This window comes from Macaca nemestrina, chromosome 1 (genome assembly GCF_043159975.1).
Source record: "Macaca nemestrina isolate mMacNem1 chromosome 1, mMacNem.hap1, whole genome shotgun sequence".
Classification (NCBI taxonomy): Eukaryota; Metazoa; Chordata; class Mammalia; order Primates; family Cercopithecidae; genus Macaca; species Macaca nemestrina.
In genome coordinates this window covers 193,008,254-193,022,096 of record NC_092125.1, presented here as the reverse complement: position 1 = coordinate 193,022,096, position 13,843 = coordinate 193,008,254, and the positions used below count along the sequence as shown (strand labels likewise).

Sequence of the window (13,843 nt, the reverse complement as noted above, 5' to 3'; positions counted from 1 at the left end):
ACTGGTGTTTGGAAGTGTTGGGTTTGAGAGGCCACCACACATCCAAGAAGAGTCACTGAGCAGGCATTTGGACACACGAGCTGGACACCTGGGAGAGGCGGCCGCATCCTCACACCTGCTGAATGGCAGAGGCGACTGTGGTCAAGGGGTGGGGCAGGATCCAAAGTGGGCTTTTCCTGTTTGTCTTGTTAAGAAAATGCATTTTATTTTATTTTATTATTATTATTATTTTTTTTGGAGACGAAGTCTTGCTCTTGTCACCCAGACTGGAGTGCAATGGCGCTATCTCGGCTCACTGCAACCTCCGCCTCCCAGGTTCAAGTGATTCTCCTCCCTCAGCCTCCGGAGTAGCTGGGATTATAGGCACCTGCCATCACGTTTGGCTAATTTTTGTAGTTTTAGTAGAGACGGGGTTTCACGATGTTGGCCAGGCTGGTCTGTAACTCTTGACCTCAAGCTATCCGCCCACCTCGGCCTCCGAAAGTGCTGGGATTACAGGCATGAACCACCACGCCTGGCCTGCATTTTAAATTTTAGATTAGTTTGTTATTACCCAAACAACCCATGTCTGTTCTAAAAAAAAGTTAGGAAATACAGGCTGGGTGAGTGGCTCACACTGCCAGCTCTGGGAGGCAGAGGCAGGAGGATCACTTGAGCCCAGGAGTTTGAGACCAGCCTGGGCAACATAGTTCAATCCCATCTCTACAAAAAATTAAAAAATTAGCGGGGTGTGGTGTCATGTGCTTGTGGTCTCAGCTACTCAGGAGGCTGAGGTAGGAGGATGGCTTGTGCTCAGGAGGTCAAGGCTGCAGTGAGTCGTGATCATGCTACTGCACTCCAGCTTGGGTGACAGAGTGAGACCTTGTCTCAAAAAAAAAAAAAAAAAAAAAAAAAGAAAATACAGATAAGCAGAAAGCAAAACAAAAGCCAAATTACTTAATTTTACCACCCATAGATAGCGTTGCTGACTCTCGGTATGTGTATAAAAACCATCTCTATTTCAAACATTGGGATCACATTGCCATTAAGGTTTTATAATCTGCTTTTTTTTACAATTGTGAAGTGGAAATTTTATAGATGTGTAACTACTGACATGGCAAGAAAAGTGTTAATGATGGCCGGGCGCGGTGGCTCACACCTGTAATCCCAGCACTTTGGGAGGCTGAGGCAGGCAGATCATGAGGTCAGGAGATCAAGACCATCCTGGCCAACATGGTGAAACCCTATCTCTACTAAAAATACAAAAATTAGCTGGGGACGGTGGCATGCGCCTGCAGCCCCAGCTACTCAGGAGGCTGAGGCAGCAGACTCGCTTGAACCCGGTAGGTGGAGGTTGCAGTGAGCTGAGATCGTGCCACTGCACTCCAACCTGGCAACAGAGTGAGACTCATCTCAAAAAAAAAAAAAAAAAAAAAAAGGAGAAAATAAAATAAAAGAAAAGCGTTAATGAAACACTGCGGAAGAAGGCCCCAGAGTGGCCCACTGCTGCCTGAGCTTCTGAGGTCAGCTGAGAAATGGACGGGAGGGTGTCCATCAAGGCCAAGGTAAAGGCTTATAAAGTCCTGGCTGCAGCCATTCCCCGAGGAGGGGGCTGCATGAGATGACCTCATGGAGGGCCCTTCTGGTCCCAAACCCTGCTTCAGCTGCAGTCCCGATGCAGGTGCATGTGGCCGCTGCCTTTTTTTGTGATTAATTATTGAACACGAGGAGCTGGTGCTCTGCTCTTCTGTTCTCCAGTGCCCCATGTTTTTGCTGACTCAGCTCTGGTCTGGAACTGGCCAAGGAATAAGCTCTTCTCGAACTCATTCACTCAAAACAATTTACCGACATCTGCCACCTACCTTCTCAAACCAGGGGCATTTGCTGGGATACACTTGACCCCCAAAATGGCCAGGAGCCCCTGTCCAGGAGGTGCAAGTGAGCCAGGGTAGTGCCATGCCCTTTGCATGTCTTCCTCCCATAGCCTCCACTTCATAGATAAGGAGATGGCTCGGAGAAGGCAGGTGACGCTCCCAAAACCACACACACAAGCAGGACTGGAATCCAAACTCAGATCTCTCTGACCTTGAGCTGCTGCCCTTAAGGTCACCATGAAACATGAATATAAATAAAGCCACATAGAAAGTGACTTGGGCCACACACAGGGAGGCAAGCATCGGGAGTTGGCAGCTCTGAAGTGGGGATAGTGGGGTGCAGGAATCAGAGGCTCTGCAGAGCATGTAGCATTTGTGTTCCTGTAGGCATGGAGGGTGAGCAGAGTCTCGCAGGCACAGACAAGAGGTGTTCTGTGTAGCATGCACCGTGCCAGCAACGGTGCAGAGGTTGGGAGACTGGGGACATCTGGGCAGGCTGGCAGGTCAGTACACAGAAATGTATTTCCAGAGAAGCCCATTCCCTCTGGAGTCTCCTCCGGGGTGCGTGCATGTTCAGCACACCCCTATCCCAAAGAGGGGTGCTCCTGGAGGCCACCTCATTCGCCTTTGCTGTGTCTGCAGCCTGTGACCTCTCACCCTGCTCTCCTTCACCCATCCACATACTGCCAAGGCCACCAGCTCCTCTCCTCATGCCCTTTGTCCTCTTTCATCCACGGGGAAGTTGGGAACCCTGGCTCTAATCTCGGCTCTGTCCTGGGCACACTGGGTGACAAAGGGTGAGTCCTTCTTCCTCTTCGGGCCCGTTTCCTCGTGGTGCAATGGGAGAGGAGGGAAGTATTAGATGTGCTAAAGTCTAAAGTTCCTTCCATTTCTAAGCATCTGGTTCTGGGCCACTCTGTAGTTTCACACTGTCTGCAGGGGAGTTCCTGGCCTCGATGGCCCAGCTCCACACTGCCCAATTCCCCTCTCTACATCCTCTCCCCCCTGCATCCTTCCTTCTCTACCTGTCCTCCATGATCCTCTTTCCTTTTCTAGCTATCTCGTTACTTAATTCCACGAAGGCAGGGGCAGTTGTCCCAATTCTGCAGATGAGGCCAGGCTCCTGCCACTTTGGAGTGCCTAAGAAAGAAGGCCCCTCCTTCATCTGCTGACCTTCCCTGAGCCCTGGGCCGACCTCTGGAGCACTTCTCCCAAGACATCTTAAAACCAAGCTGGGGCTGTGGCCACCACTTGTGGGTGCCTAGACCTGGAGGAACCTTGAGTCAGTCTGTTTCCACTGCCAGCCCAGACAGACCTGCTACTCACAGATGAGTGACTACCTCTCTGAGCTGCAGCCTGCAGCAGGGGGCAATTGAGACAGTTGTGAGGTCCAGTAGCTTGGGGCTTGGGTGCTGTTGCCTTTGGTGCCCAGCACAGAGCTGTAACTCCAGGGAATTCTGATTCTGATTGCCACGTAATTCTCTGAAAATAATGCTCTCCTCTCTTGGCTCTGTAACCCCCTGCCAGGGGCACCCTTGGCCGCCCTGTCCCTCCAACAGTCTAACCCTCTCCTTCATGCTGCAATTGTAGATTTTTGCTGGTCTTCAGTTGCCTGGTGCTGTCTGTGCTGTCCACTATTCAGGAGCACCAGGAACTTGCCAACGAGTGTCTCCTCATCTTGGTAAGTGCTGGGAGTCCAGGACTGAGGGGGCTGTGTGAGGGAGCACCTCTGGGCTGAGGGCTGAAGGGGGAAAGAGGCTTCTCATACCATGGCTCAGAGAGCAGCTTGCTGTGCTGTGTTCCCTCAGCTGTGGCTGCCCCTCTGTGGGCATCATCCCCACTTTATAGCAAGTGTTGGGGGACCTCCTGCCTCTATGCAAGGGCTTATGATGGGTCCAGAATAGAAGTGAGTAGGCTCCACCCCTTCTCAGGACAAAATCTGCAAACTCCACATGTGGTGGATTTTAGTTCAGTTTTTGCCTAAACACAGAACACCAAACGGAAGCCCCACAGAGGGAGACAGCTGACAGCCAGCCACCCTTTTGTCACCCGGTCAGAGTTAGGGAGTCTGAGACAGCTGGGACGCGGAGGGCATGTTGAGGAGCAGAAAAATCCGATCAGCTCATGGGGGCTGGAAGGGGAGGACACGCTCGGGCTTTTAGTCTTCTTGCAGGAGGCGGAGGGGGTCTCCTGCCCTCCGGAATCCTCAAGTCCAGGAAACTCGAGGAGAGGGGTCTGAGGAAGCCCTGGTCCCTCTAACCCAGGGACTCCTGGCTGGGTCCGCGCTGTGACCTGGGCCTCAGTTCTGGAGAGTGAGGACCAGAACTCAGGCTCCTGGTCCCACAGGAATTCGTGATGATCGTGGTGTTTGGCCTGGAGTACATCGTCCGGGTCTGGTCTGCCGGATGCTGCTGCCGCTACCGAGGATGGCAGGGTCGCTTCCGCTTTGCCAGAAAGCCCTTCTGTGTCATAGGTAATGAGGTGCGCCCCGCCCGACCTGACCCCTGACCCCAGGAGCCAGGGTGACGCCTTGACCCCAATCCTGACTCTGACCCTGGAGACCGGCACAGATTCAACGGACCCTCCCCCTCGCTCCCCAGTCCCCTGCCACAGCCCCAGAAGTCCCCGCCTCCGGGTCCGTGCGCGGGGTGGGCTGGCTGCGACCTCGCCGCTCCCGCCCCTGCAGACTTCATCGTGTTCGTGGCCTCGGTGGCCGTCATCGCCGCGGGCACCCAGGGCAACATCTTCGCCACGTCTGCGCTGCGCAGCATGCGCTTCCTGCAGATCCTGCGCATGGTGCGCATGGACCGCCGCGGCGGCACCTGGAAGCTGCTGGGCTCAGTGGTCTACGCTCACAGCAAGGTGAGGCCTGCGGACCGCGCGCGGAGGCTCGAGGGCGTGTCTGGGGCAAGAGCAGAGCAGGCAGGGCGGAGACGGCGAGGCCAGAGGGGCTGTCTCGGTGCTGGGAAGGCGTGGGGCCTGCGGGGATTGGAGCCCGAGGTCTAAGTGGGTGGGGCGAAGTAGAGTCCGAGTTAGGTAGGGGCGGGCCTAGGAGTCCGGACCAGATCAGGGGGCGGGGCCGGAGAGGCGGGGCTTGAGGGTTTCCCCCAGATGCTTTTGGGTTTGAAGGGACCACTCTTCCCACAAAGTGGACAGCTGAGGTGGGACCTGAGGGTGGGGCTGGAGCGGGGCTAGGGTGGGCCCCACGTGGAAGCCTGAAAGTGGGACTGGCGGGGCAGGGCAAGGTGGGCAGGGTGCTGGAGTCCTGAGCCTGGAACCTGGAGACTCAAGGCAGGCGGGGTGGGGGTGAAGGTGGGAATAGGAGTCGGGGTAGGGAGAGTGCTGGCGGTTTCGCGAAGGCCAGGGCAGGGTCGCCCTGATGGGAGGAGCTGAGAAAGAAAAGTGAGCCAGGGACTCCGGGAGATGGGGGACCTTTATCCCCTTCCCGTGTGGAAGCCCCCCACATCTCCCAGGCAGGCACAGCCCTCCTTACCGCGCCCCTCCGCCTGCCTCGCAGGAACTGATCACCGCCTGGTACATCGGGTTCCTGGTGCTCATCTTCGCCTCCTTCCTGGTCTACCTGGCCGAGAAGGACGCCAACTCCGACTTCTCCTCCTACGCCGACTCGCTCTGGTGGGGGACGGTGCGTGAGTCTTTGCAGGGCTGCCCTTCTCCCTGGGACCCTCCCTGGGAACTTCCCGAGGTATGCCCATTGTGACTCCTGACTCAGGGTTGAGCGGGCCTGTCCCTGCCCTCTCACTAGAGCTGGAACCTCCCTGAGACCAGCCCCAATGCTAACCCCCCAACCTGCTCTGGTGGACCTGCCTCTGTCCCCAGCTAGCCCCCAACATCAAGCCCCTGTGACTGTACCCCTTTCCCCTGACCAGCCCAGGAGAGGGAGAATCCATCTATGACCCTAACCAGCCCCCATGAGTGACCGCGGGCCCCTTCCCTCATGATCAGGCTCCTACCTGCCTGTACCCCCAACAAGCCATAGGTGGCCCCCGTGACCAGTCCTGCTGGTAACCTGTGTCTCCAGATTACATTGACAACCATCGGCTATGGTGACAAGACACCGCACACATGGCTGGGCAGGGTCCTGGCTGCTGGCTTCGCCTTACTGGGCATCTCTTTCTTTGCCCTGCCTGCCGTGAGTTGCCTCCTGCTCAGTTGGTCGGGGAGGCTGAGGGTGGGACCTGCTCAGCCCCTGTCACAAATCTGCCTGGGGACCCTGGAGCACCTCAGAGGGGCAGGGATGGGGACAGCCTTGCAGCCTCTTACTGCCCCACCACTGCCATCACATTCCCCCAACCATGCCCTATCCCTCTAGGGCATCCTAGGGTCCGGCTTCGCCCTGAAGGTCCAGGAGCAGCACCGGCAGAAACACTTCGAGAAACGGAGGATGCCGGCAGCCAACCTCATCCAGGTACAAGATGCCCAGGAAGAAGCCCCAGGAGCAGGGCTGTATGACTGCACTGGTGTGTCAACCCTGTGTGCTGACCCATGTCCCCAACCCAACTGTGACACCACTTTGAAGCTCAAAGGGGCTATGTGACTTTCCTGGGGCCACATGCCAAGTCACACACAGAGCCAGGATGCTCACTGACAGTGCCAGAAACATCCCCCTGCACCAAATGCCTGGTTTAGGGCTAGCCAGAGCTGCCCTATTGCCCAACTCCAGCCCAACTTCACAGGGTCTGGGAAGGGGCGGAGCCCAGACAGGAGCCCTGAGGCCTCTGGTAGAGATCCACTGCTTGCCCCATCAGCTGTGCAGCAGTAAGCCCGCCCCACTCCCAGCACATTCATTCATTCATTCATTCATTCATTCATTCATTCATTCATTCCACAAGCACTCACACAAATGAAGAGAAGATAGTGCAGACAGGGCTTTTAGGAACCTCAACATTTAGCAGGTGGGTGGGCTGGCAAAGTTGAGCTGGGCAAGGAGACAGAGAAGGAACAGCCAGAGGGGTGGGTAGGAAGTCAGGAGTGTGTGGTCTCAGTTTCCCTCTGCGCCATGGTGTGTTGTGACTGTGTGTGGGCTGAGGCCAGGGCTCTGATTTTCTGTGACCCCGGGACTAGCCTTGGCTTTTTGCTAGTCAGAAGTGTGTGTAAGAGAACTCCTTGCAGGAAATGCTTCAGGGAATACTGGCCCAGCCCAACTCTGCCTGCTTGCCAGTGTGTCACCCTCTGAGCCCCAAACCCAGGCTTCACTCAGCCCCTCCTTATCTGTCCTCCCCAGGGTAGAACCCTCCTCCCTGTCCCTGTTATCTCCAGCCACCAGCTCAGCCTTTTCTTCTTAGCGTCCCTTGGGGCACAATGGCTACTGTCCCCTGGGAGCTGGCCTTCTGAGGGGCATTGTAGGGGCAGGTGGCTGGCACTGTCCATGCCAAGAGACAGCTGGTATTGTGGTGCCCATAATTAATGAGACAGCTCTGGCAGCTGCTCCCCAGCCCATGCCAGGGGCCTAGGCAAGCAGGAAGTAAAAATATTCCTGTCTTAGGAGGGTGCCTGGCTGGTGAGGTCAGCGGTGGCAGCCCCTTAAGGACAAGAGGCATCCAAAGAAGGGAGGCATACAGGGCCCAGCTCTGCCTTGTCCCACCTAGCAGCCTCCATGCCTCCCTGCTCTCGCTGATGGCCACACTCACAGTCCCTCCCTGGCTCTTCCTACGTGGAGGGAGCGGGAGTCTTTCCTCCTGTCTGACTTTCGTCCCTCCTGCTGCAGGGGAAGCTCGGCAAGTCCATGGACGCTGAGGGGTTGGTAGGTAATGCTTTTCCTCCCCTCTCAGTCCTTAGTATTCCTGCGGGCAGTGACAGGCAGCTGGGAAAGATGGAGTGGCATTGCTAGTAATAATAATGGCATTCTGCAAACATTCGCAAAGCACCCACATGTGCCAGACACTATATTTGCACTGAGGATGCAGCAGTAACCAAGACACAGCTTACGGTCTAGGGGGAGAGAAAGTTATCAATCAAATACACAATGAATAGGTATTTATCAAACGTGATAAAGAGAATAAGAGGAGTGTTTAGCAGAGGAAACTGGCATGAAGTGCCTACTATATGCCAGGCACTGAGCTTGGCATTTAATATACAACTGTTCATTCCTCACCATACCCTGTAGTATTACATGCGTTTTACAGGTGAAGAAACTGAGGTTCTGAAGCTTTACTTAATTTGTCCTCACTCATAAGGGGCAGCGCTGGGATTGGAAACCCACGTCTGCCTGACAACAAAGCTCCAGCTCTTAACCTCTCTGCTCTATGGTCCCTGGCTCTGACGTTGATCTGCTTTGTCCCCTCGGGGAAGTCGTTTCTCCCTAGGCCTTACTTTCTTGGCTGCCGCTGTCGGTGGCTGTGGAATTGGAACTGGCCTCTGGCTCTGGGTAACCCACAACTGGACCAAAGACTGGGTTCTTTCAGGGGAGAGGGCTGGTGGGGACGGAGAGGCCTCACTGATGCCCCATCCCCCACGTCCCCCATACCACCAGGCTGCATGGCGCCTGTACTCCACTGATATGAGCCGGGCCTACCTGACAGCCACCTGGTACTACTATGACAGTATCCTCCCATCCTTCAGGTAGGTCCTGCTAGGGGTGGGGGTGGGTGGGGGGCTGGCAGCAATGCCCTTTGAGGACAAGTGGCTGAGACGCAGCCCTGGAGGGTGGAAAGGGGGTGATGGCTCCCAGGGGAGCACTTTGGGCTGGCTCTGCAGATCTTATGTAATTGAGAGCCTGGAGTGTCCTTTATTCTACTCTGCTATGCCCAGGGGAGGGGTGGACACTGGACATAGGGCATTGGTGAAGCCCCGGCCCATGGCTGAGCCCCGGCCCCTGGAGTGCTGGCAGTGTGCATGCTCACCCATAGGTGATGCCACCTAGGGCAGTGATACAGCCAGCTCGTCTCCCCTCCGTCCTGAGTCGGGGACAGAGTTAGTGGATATTGCAGCTGGTTGGAGAAAGTGTGGGGTGGGCAGAAACATGTGTTCCAGACTTAGGTACATGTTCCCACCCCGGACTCCCATGTGGGAATATGTGCCCACTTTTACTGTGCCAGTCAGCAGCCTCAGGGCCCAGAAGTGGGTCTGCCCCACTGGCCAGGGCCACGCTAAGATTGCATGGGGGTGGCACCACGCGAGGGATTATTAATAGCATCACGAAGGTGCATGTGGCTAGGTGCCTAGCTAGGCCCTCAGGCAGGAATGAAAACCATGGAGCCCAGTTCAGTCCCACGGGCAGGCGGGCATCAAGCATGTGGCTGGGCCAGGATGCTGTGCTCAGCGCTTCTGCGGGCGCCTTTTTTGCCTCATTAGTTCTCCAGGAGCAGCTGTTGCGCGATCCCACTCGCCCCTGCACCTGGCTTCCCCATCCCCATGCCCTCCCGGCCCTGGGGGCTTCCCAGGGGAGACGCAGGAGAGGAGGGGCTGGGAAGAGGGGCTCCCACCATCACACTGGTGCCCCCCACATCTCTCCACCCAGCAGAGGCAAGCTCCTACCTCAGAGTGGGAAGGTGACTAAATTAGAAGAGGCCTTTTTTTCAAGGTCAGGCATTCGAGAGTGGGACAGGGCTGCTTTGTAAGAAATACGATGTATATGAGGGGAGATCTGGGGGTGGGGGTGGTAGGATGGTCTAGGACCTCTGCTCAGAGGCACAGAGCCTAGTCTGGAGATTCTGAATCCACTGGGCATCTGCTCCCTGGACCTCAGTTTGCTCATCCGTACAATGGGAAGGCAGGCAGGAGAGAGGGAAGATACCCTCCTTGGCTCATGGCAGCAGGAAATGGCCTGGAGAGTTAGGAAGAAGCCACAGTCCCGAATCTAGTCTCCAAAACCCCAGTGGCAGGAGTGAGTGCTGGAGGGGAAGGAAGCTGGGCTAGCCACCCTGCCACACCGCCCTCCTCAGCCTCCGTCTCCCCTTAAAATCCAGAGTCAGATCTGGCGGGAAAGGATGTCAGGGCCGCTGCTGGCCTCTGAGCAGGCACGGCACGTTCAGGCAGTCAGCTTGATGGACTGAGAGTAAGCTCCTTGCGTGACTGCCCTTGAGCTGTGCCAGCCTTCACATCCAGGCCTGGCATCCCTGGGGATTTCCCGGGAACTGGGGGTAGAAAGGGAGTGGGGAAGGCCAGTCTCCCACGGTCCACCCTGTCCTATTCTGGCTGGGCTCTCAGTGAACACCTCTAGAGCGGCAGGACCTGGCAATATCTGAGCTCAGGAGCTCTGTGCCCACTGGGTGAGGGGGGCGGTGCCAGGGCCCTGTCTACCGCTGATGGCGCCCTCTCCTACAGAGAGCTGGCCCTCTTGTTTGAGCACGTGCAACGGGCCCGCAATGGGGGCCTACGGCCCCTGGAGGTGCGGCGGGCGCCGGTACCCGACGGAGCACCCTCCCGTTACCCGCCCGTTGCCACCTGCCACCGGCCGGGCAGCACCTCCTTCTGCCCTGGGGAAAGGTAGGGGCCCCGTGCGGCTGCCACCTCCTCTTGCTTCTCCTCCTCTTCTTCCATTCTCTGTCCTCATCCTCTCTCAGACCTGCCTTCAGCCACTTCGTGGGTGTCTGGGCCTGTTTGGGGGACTCCGAGGCCGTCAGAGGGCCAGACAGGTACAAACTGAGGGCCTCTCTGGAGGGGCCAGGCTGGACTCACCTTTTTGTCCCATGGGGCTCTAAGGGTCTGAGTGGGAGAGGTGTCCATGCCATCCTTTCCCATCATCTCCTCCGTTCATGGCATTGTCCTCTTTCTTTCTCTGTTCCTACGTCCCCCTCACTCTTCCATCCCTGCACCCCCCATCCCTCCCGGGAAGCTGGACAGAGGAGGAGGCCACTGGCCACAGGTGCTTACGGCTCAGGTAATCGTGGGCACCCTCCTGGAGTGTGGGGGCAGGGAACCCCCTCCCCCGGCATGTTGCTGTAGGAGGGGCTTGGTACTGACCTCGCCTCTCGGGAATGAGATGCCAGCTGGAAAGAGAGCTCTGTGACTAAGACCTCTGTAGGAGCTGCCTACACTCAGCCAGTGACTGATGTTCTTTACTTTGCAGCCTGTGTCTGCAACTTTGCTAATCCCACAGGGTCCTCTTGGGGTTCTTTTCCCTTCCTTAGTAAGGTACACTTTGGCGCTCGCAGCCATCTCTTTCCCCTTGAACTGTCTCTCCTGGAGCTTTTTACAAAATCTTGAAAGAAGAACAAAGAACAAACAATGCTCACCCCTACATAAACGTTCCTTAACAGAAGAATTTCAGGCATGTTTGGATGAGGGAAGCCTGTGGACTCACAGCATGGGAAAGTGGCTGCTCTTGTAGAGGTTTAGCTTTGAGGTCGGGGGTTCAATCCCCCTCATTCTTTTTCCCCCCGGCCTTTACCCATCTCTTTGTTTTGTCTCATCTTTACACATCACCCCTGAACCAGCCAAATGGACATCTGGCCTTTGAGCTTCAGTGTCATTCTGAGCCCCAGGCCCAGAACAAAGGATAGGAGAAGAGGTGAGCCGCCCAGTGACCAGCAGGGGAGGTGTGGTAGAAGCTTGCCTCTGCCACCCGATGCTGTGTGTCCTGGAGGAACTCTTCAGGTCATTCTGAACCTGTGTGTCCTGGCGGAAAATCAGCAGTGTTTAGGCTGATCAGGGCTCTGGGAGCTCTTGAGTTTCTGGGCTGAAAAGGCCTCAGGAGGAGTTTTGGTGCAGAGGATGCAGGGAGCAGCCTCCTCAGTGAGGGCACTTCTGGGCCAGGGGCTGAACAGGAAGTGGGTGGAGAGGGAGAGTCCCTCCAGGTCTGGGGCTGGAGGGAGGGGAAGCATGACCGCCAGGCCAGGCTGAGAGCTCCCTGGGAGAGTAGGGCCCCTCTCAGATTCTCTGCCCAAAGGTCCCTCATTGTTACCTTCATCCCTACCAAACATAGTTTCCAGGCAGAAACTCAAGACTTTTTGTGTCCCAGCAATCCTGTCCAGGACCTGAACCGGGGCTCTCTGTGCTTCCAGTTCACTCTTGTCTCATCTTGACTGAATAGGAAGGCAAGAGGAATGGACATTAGCCTGGGGCCTAGCACCTGTACACTCCTCACGGCTCCTCTGGTCCCTGACACCTCCCCAGCTCCGGGGCCCAGGAACAGATTACTGCTAAGGGCTTGGCTATCACTAACTCCCAGCCTCGTATCCATCTGCCTGGAAGGGGATTCGGCGTGTGTCTAGGACACATGGTGATGGTAGTAAAGTGGCCCTTTCTCCCAGGCACCCCAGGAGGCTGAGCTATGATTTGTAGATCAGTCACCAGGCTCAGGCCCAATGGCCATATCATTCATCGTGGCTGTCTAGACCACCAACCAGGACATCCCCCTCCACCAAAAACACACGCACATATACACACTCAGTTGGCCACACCTCTGGTGGTGCTTGGGGATGGACCTGGGCCAAGTGTGCTCACAGGAAGTGGTGCTAAAGGAGCAGGACTTCCTGTGGGATGGCACTGCCAGGGCCAGCACCTCTCCTCTTTAGGGTTTTGCGATGAGTTTCTCAAACCATGGTCTCCAGACCTCTTGCATCAGCATCCCATGGGGTGTTTGTTCAAAATGCAGATACCTGGACCTGTCTCCTAGCCCACAGGATCAGAATCTCTGGAGAAGAGATACAGCCTTCTGCATATGTAACACGCTCCCCAGGGGATCCTTATGCAAAGTTTGAGAACATCTACGTTCTGGCGATGGGGCTGGAGGATGATTTAGGTGGGGGTCCTTCTTTCCCAGCAGCCACTGGAGGCCGGCCCCATCCCGGCAGCTCCCCACACTCTGCCTACAGTCCTTTCCCACTAACCTCTGTTCGTGTCTTGTTCTCAACCTTCCAGCCAGATGTTTAATAATAAACGGAGTTTCTTTCGGATCCACGCCAGCTGGAGACCGAGGTACCCCCTCGCCTGCTCCTCCCATCCCCACTCCTCCTTGCCCCACCCAATTTGGGGGCTGGAGAGGAGACAGGATGGAACAAGGACAAGGTGCATGTGCCTGCCGCCTGCCATCTGCCTTGGGTCCCCGGTGAACCCCTCGCCTTTCTGGGATGCCTCTGCTAGGTCAGGGGCATGGGCCCAGAGTGCCAGGAGGGGCACGTGCAGGAGCCTTAAGGATGTGTGCTGGCTCTGCTGCTGATGCCCTCTGTGATCTTGGCCAAATTGCTTCCCTTCTTGGACCTCAGTTTTCTGTCTGTGGAATGGGCAGATTGAACTAGAGGCCCTCTGAGGGTCCTTCTCACTCTGACTTTTGCCAGGCCTTGAGCTTAACTTTCTGTCTCCCCGCTGCCCACCTGGGGACCTAGCAGATGCCTGAAGGAACTGGGTTTGGCACCTTTGCCAACTCCAGGACCCCAGCTCTTTTAGCTGCATCTCCGTGGCATTCCTTGGTACCTGCCCTGTGCCAGGCCTTGCTCTGTGCACTAGGGACATGGTGATGAATAAAACATCGTCCTTGGAGAGTTGCAAAGAGTAATTGCAGCTGAGTGTGATGAGTGCAACAAAGGGAAGAAGCTCAGGGGCTGTGGAGCCCGGGTCAGGCACACAACCCAGAGGAAGCCCTAAAAGCAGTGGGTTTCAGGGAGGGTATTCCAGGCCAGCGAAGCAGCATGGACCCAAGCAAGGAGGCGAGAGGGAGCGCAGCATGGGGAAAAAAGCTGGCAGCCCAGTTTGGCCCCCCTGAGACTGGACATCAGAGCTAAGGTTGGGAGCAGAGCTGGGTCATGCAGAACCAAAAGCCCAGTGTGAGTTTCGCCCTGTTGGAATGCTTGGCAACCTGAGTTCATGGAGTCCTGGGTTTCTAAAGGTGCCTCTGGGGCCCTATGGGCTGGGGTCCTGGAGCTAGGAGACGAGTGGCAGGGCTCCTGGCTGCCCATGTGTGCTTCTGCTGAGAGGTGTTTTTTCCTAGAAATGTGGGTTCTGGACCACAATCTAGCTACTACCCACTATTCATGTGTCCTTGGGCAAATCACCTGACCCCTTTGCACCTCAGTTTCCTCAGATGTAAAATG

At 56.3% G+C, this 13,843-nt stretch overlaps 1 protein-coding gene and 1 long non-coding RNA gene across 5 annotated transcripts in view; one reads left to right on the top strand and one right to left on the bottom strand.

The window, feature by feature from the left end:
• LOC105494821 (potassium voltage-gated channel subfamily Q member 4) overlaps positions 1 to 13,843 on the top strand; it is a 56,630-nt gene that overhangs the window by 29,593 nt on the left and 13,194 nt on the right. For 2 of the 3 annotated variants that reach the window (XM_071095194.1, XM_071095197.1), the window contains exons 2-9: positions 3,444 to 3,534; positions 4,200 to 4,326; positions 4,540 to 4,715; positions 5,371 to 5,496; positions 5,893 to 6,003; positions 6,184 to 6,279; positions 8,344 to 8,432; positions 10,137 to 10,298. In XM_071095194.1, the coding sequence (XP_070951295.1) occupies positions 3,444 to 3,534; positions 4,200 to 4,326; positions 4,540 to 4,715; positions 5,371 to 5,496; positions 5,893 to 6,003; positions 6,184 to 6,279; positions 8,344 to 8,432; positions 10,137 to 10,298 (978 nt within the window). The remainder of the gene's footprint in view (positions 1 to 3,443; positions 3,535 to 4,199; positions 4,327 to 4,539; positions 4,716 to 5,370; positions 5,497 to 5,892; positions 6,004 to 6,183; positions 6,280 to 8,343; positions 8,433 to 10,136; positions 10,299 to 13,843) is intronic. The other variant, XM_071095195.1, reaches the window with a different exon arrangement.
• LOC139362883 (uncharacterized) lies at positions 4,699 to 5,965 on the bottom strand. Of its 2 annotated transcripts, none has more exons than XR_011622406.1 (3): positions 5,825 to 5,965; positions 5,347 to 5,483; positions 4,699 to 4,832 (listed from the first exon to the last, which is right to left on the bottom strand). It is a non-coding gene; the product is annotated as an uncharacterized lncRNA (long non-coding RNA). The 2 variants fall into 2 exon arrangements; XR_011622405.1 differs by having other exon boundaries at positions 4,729 to 4,855.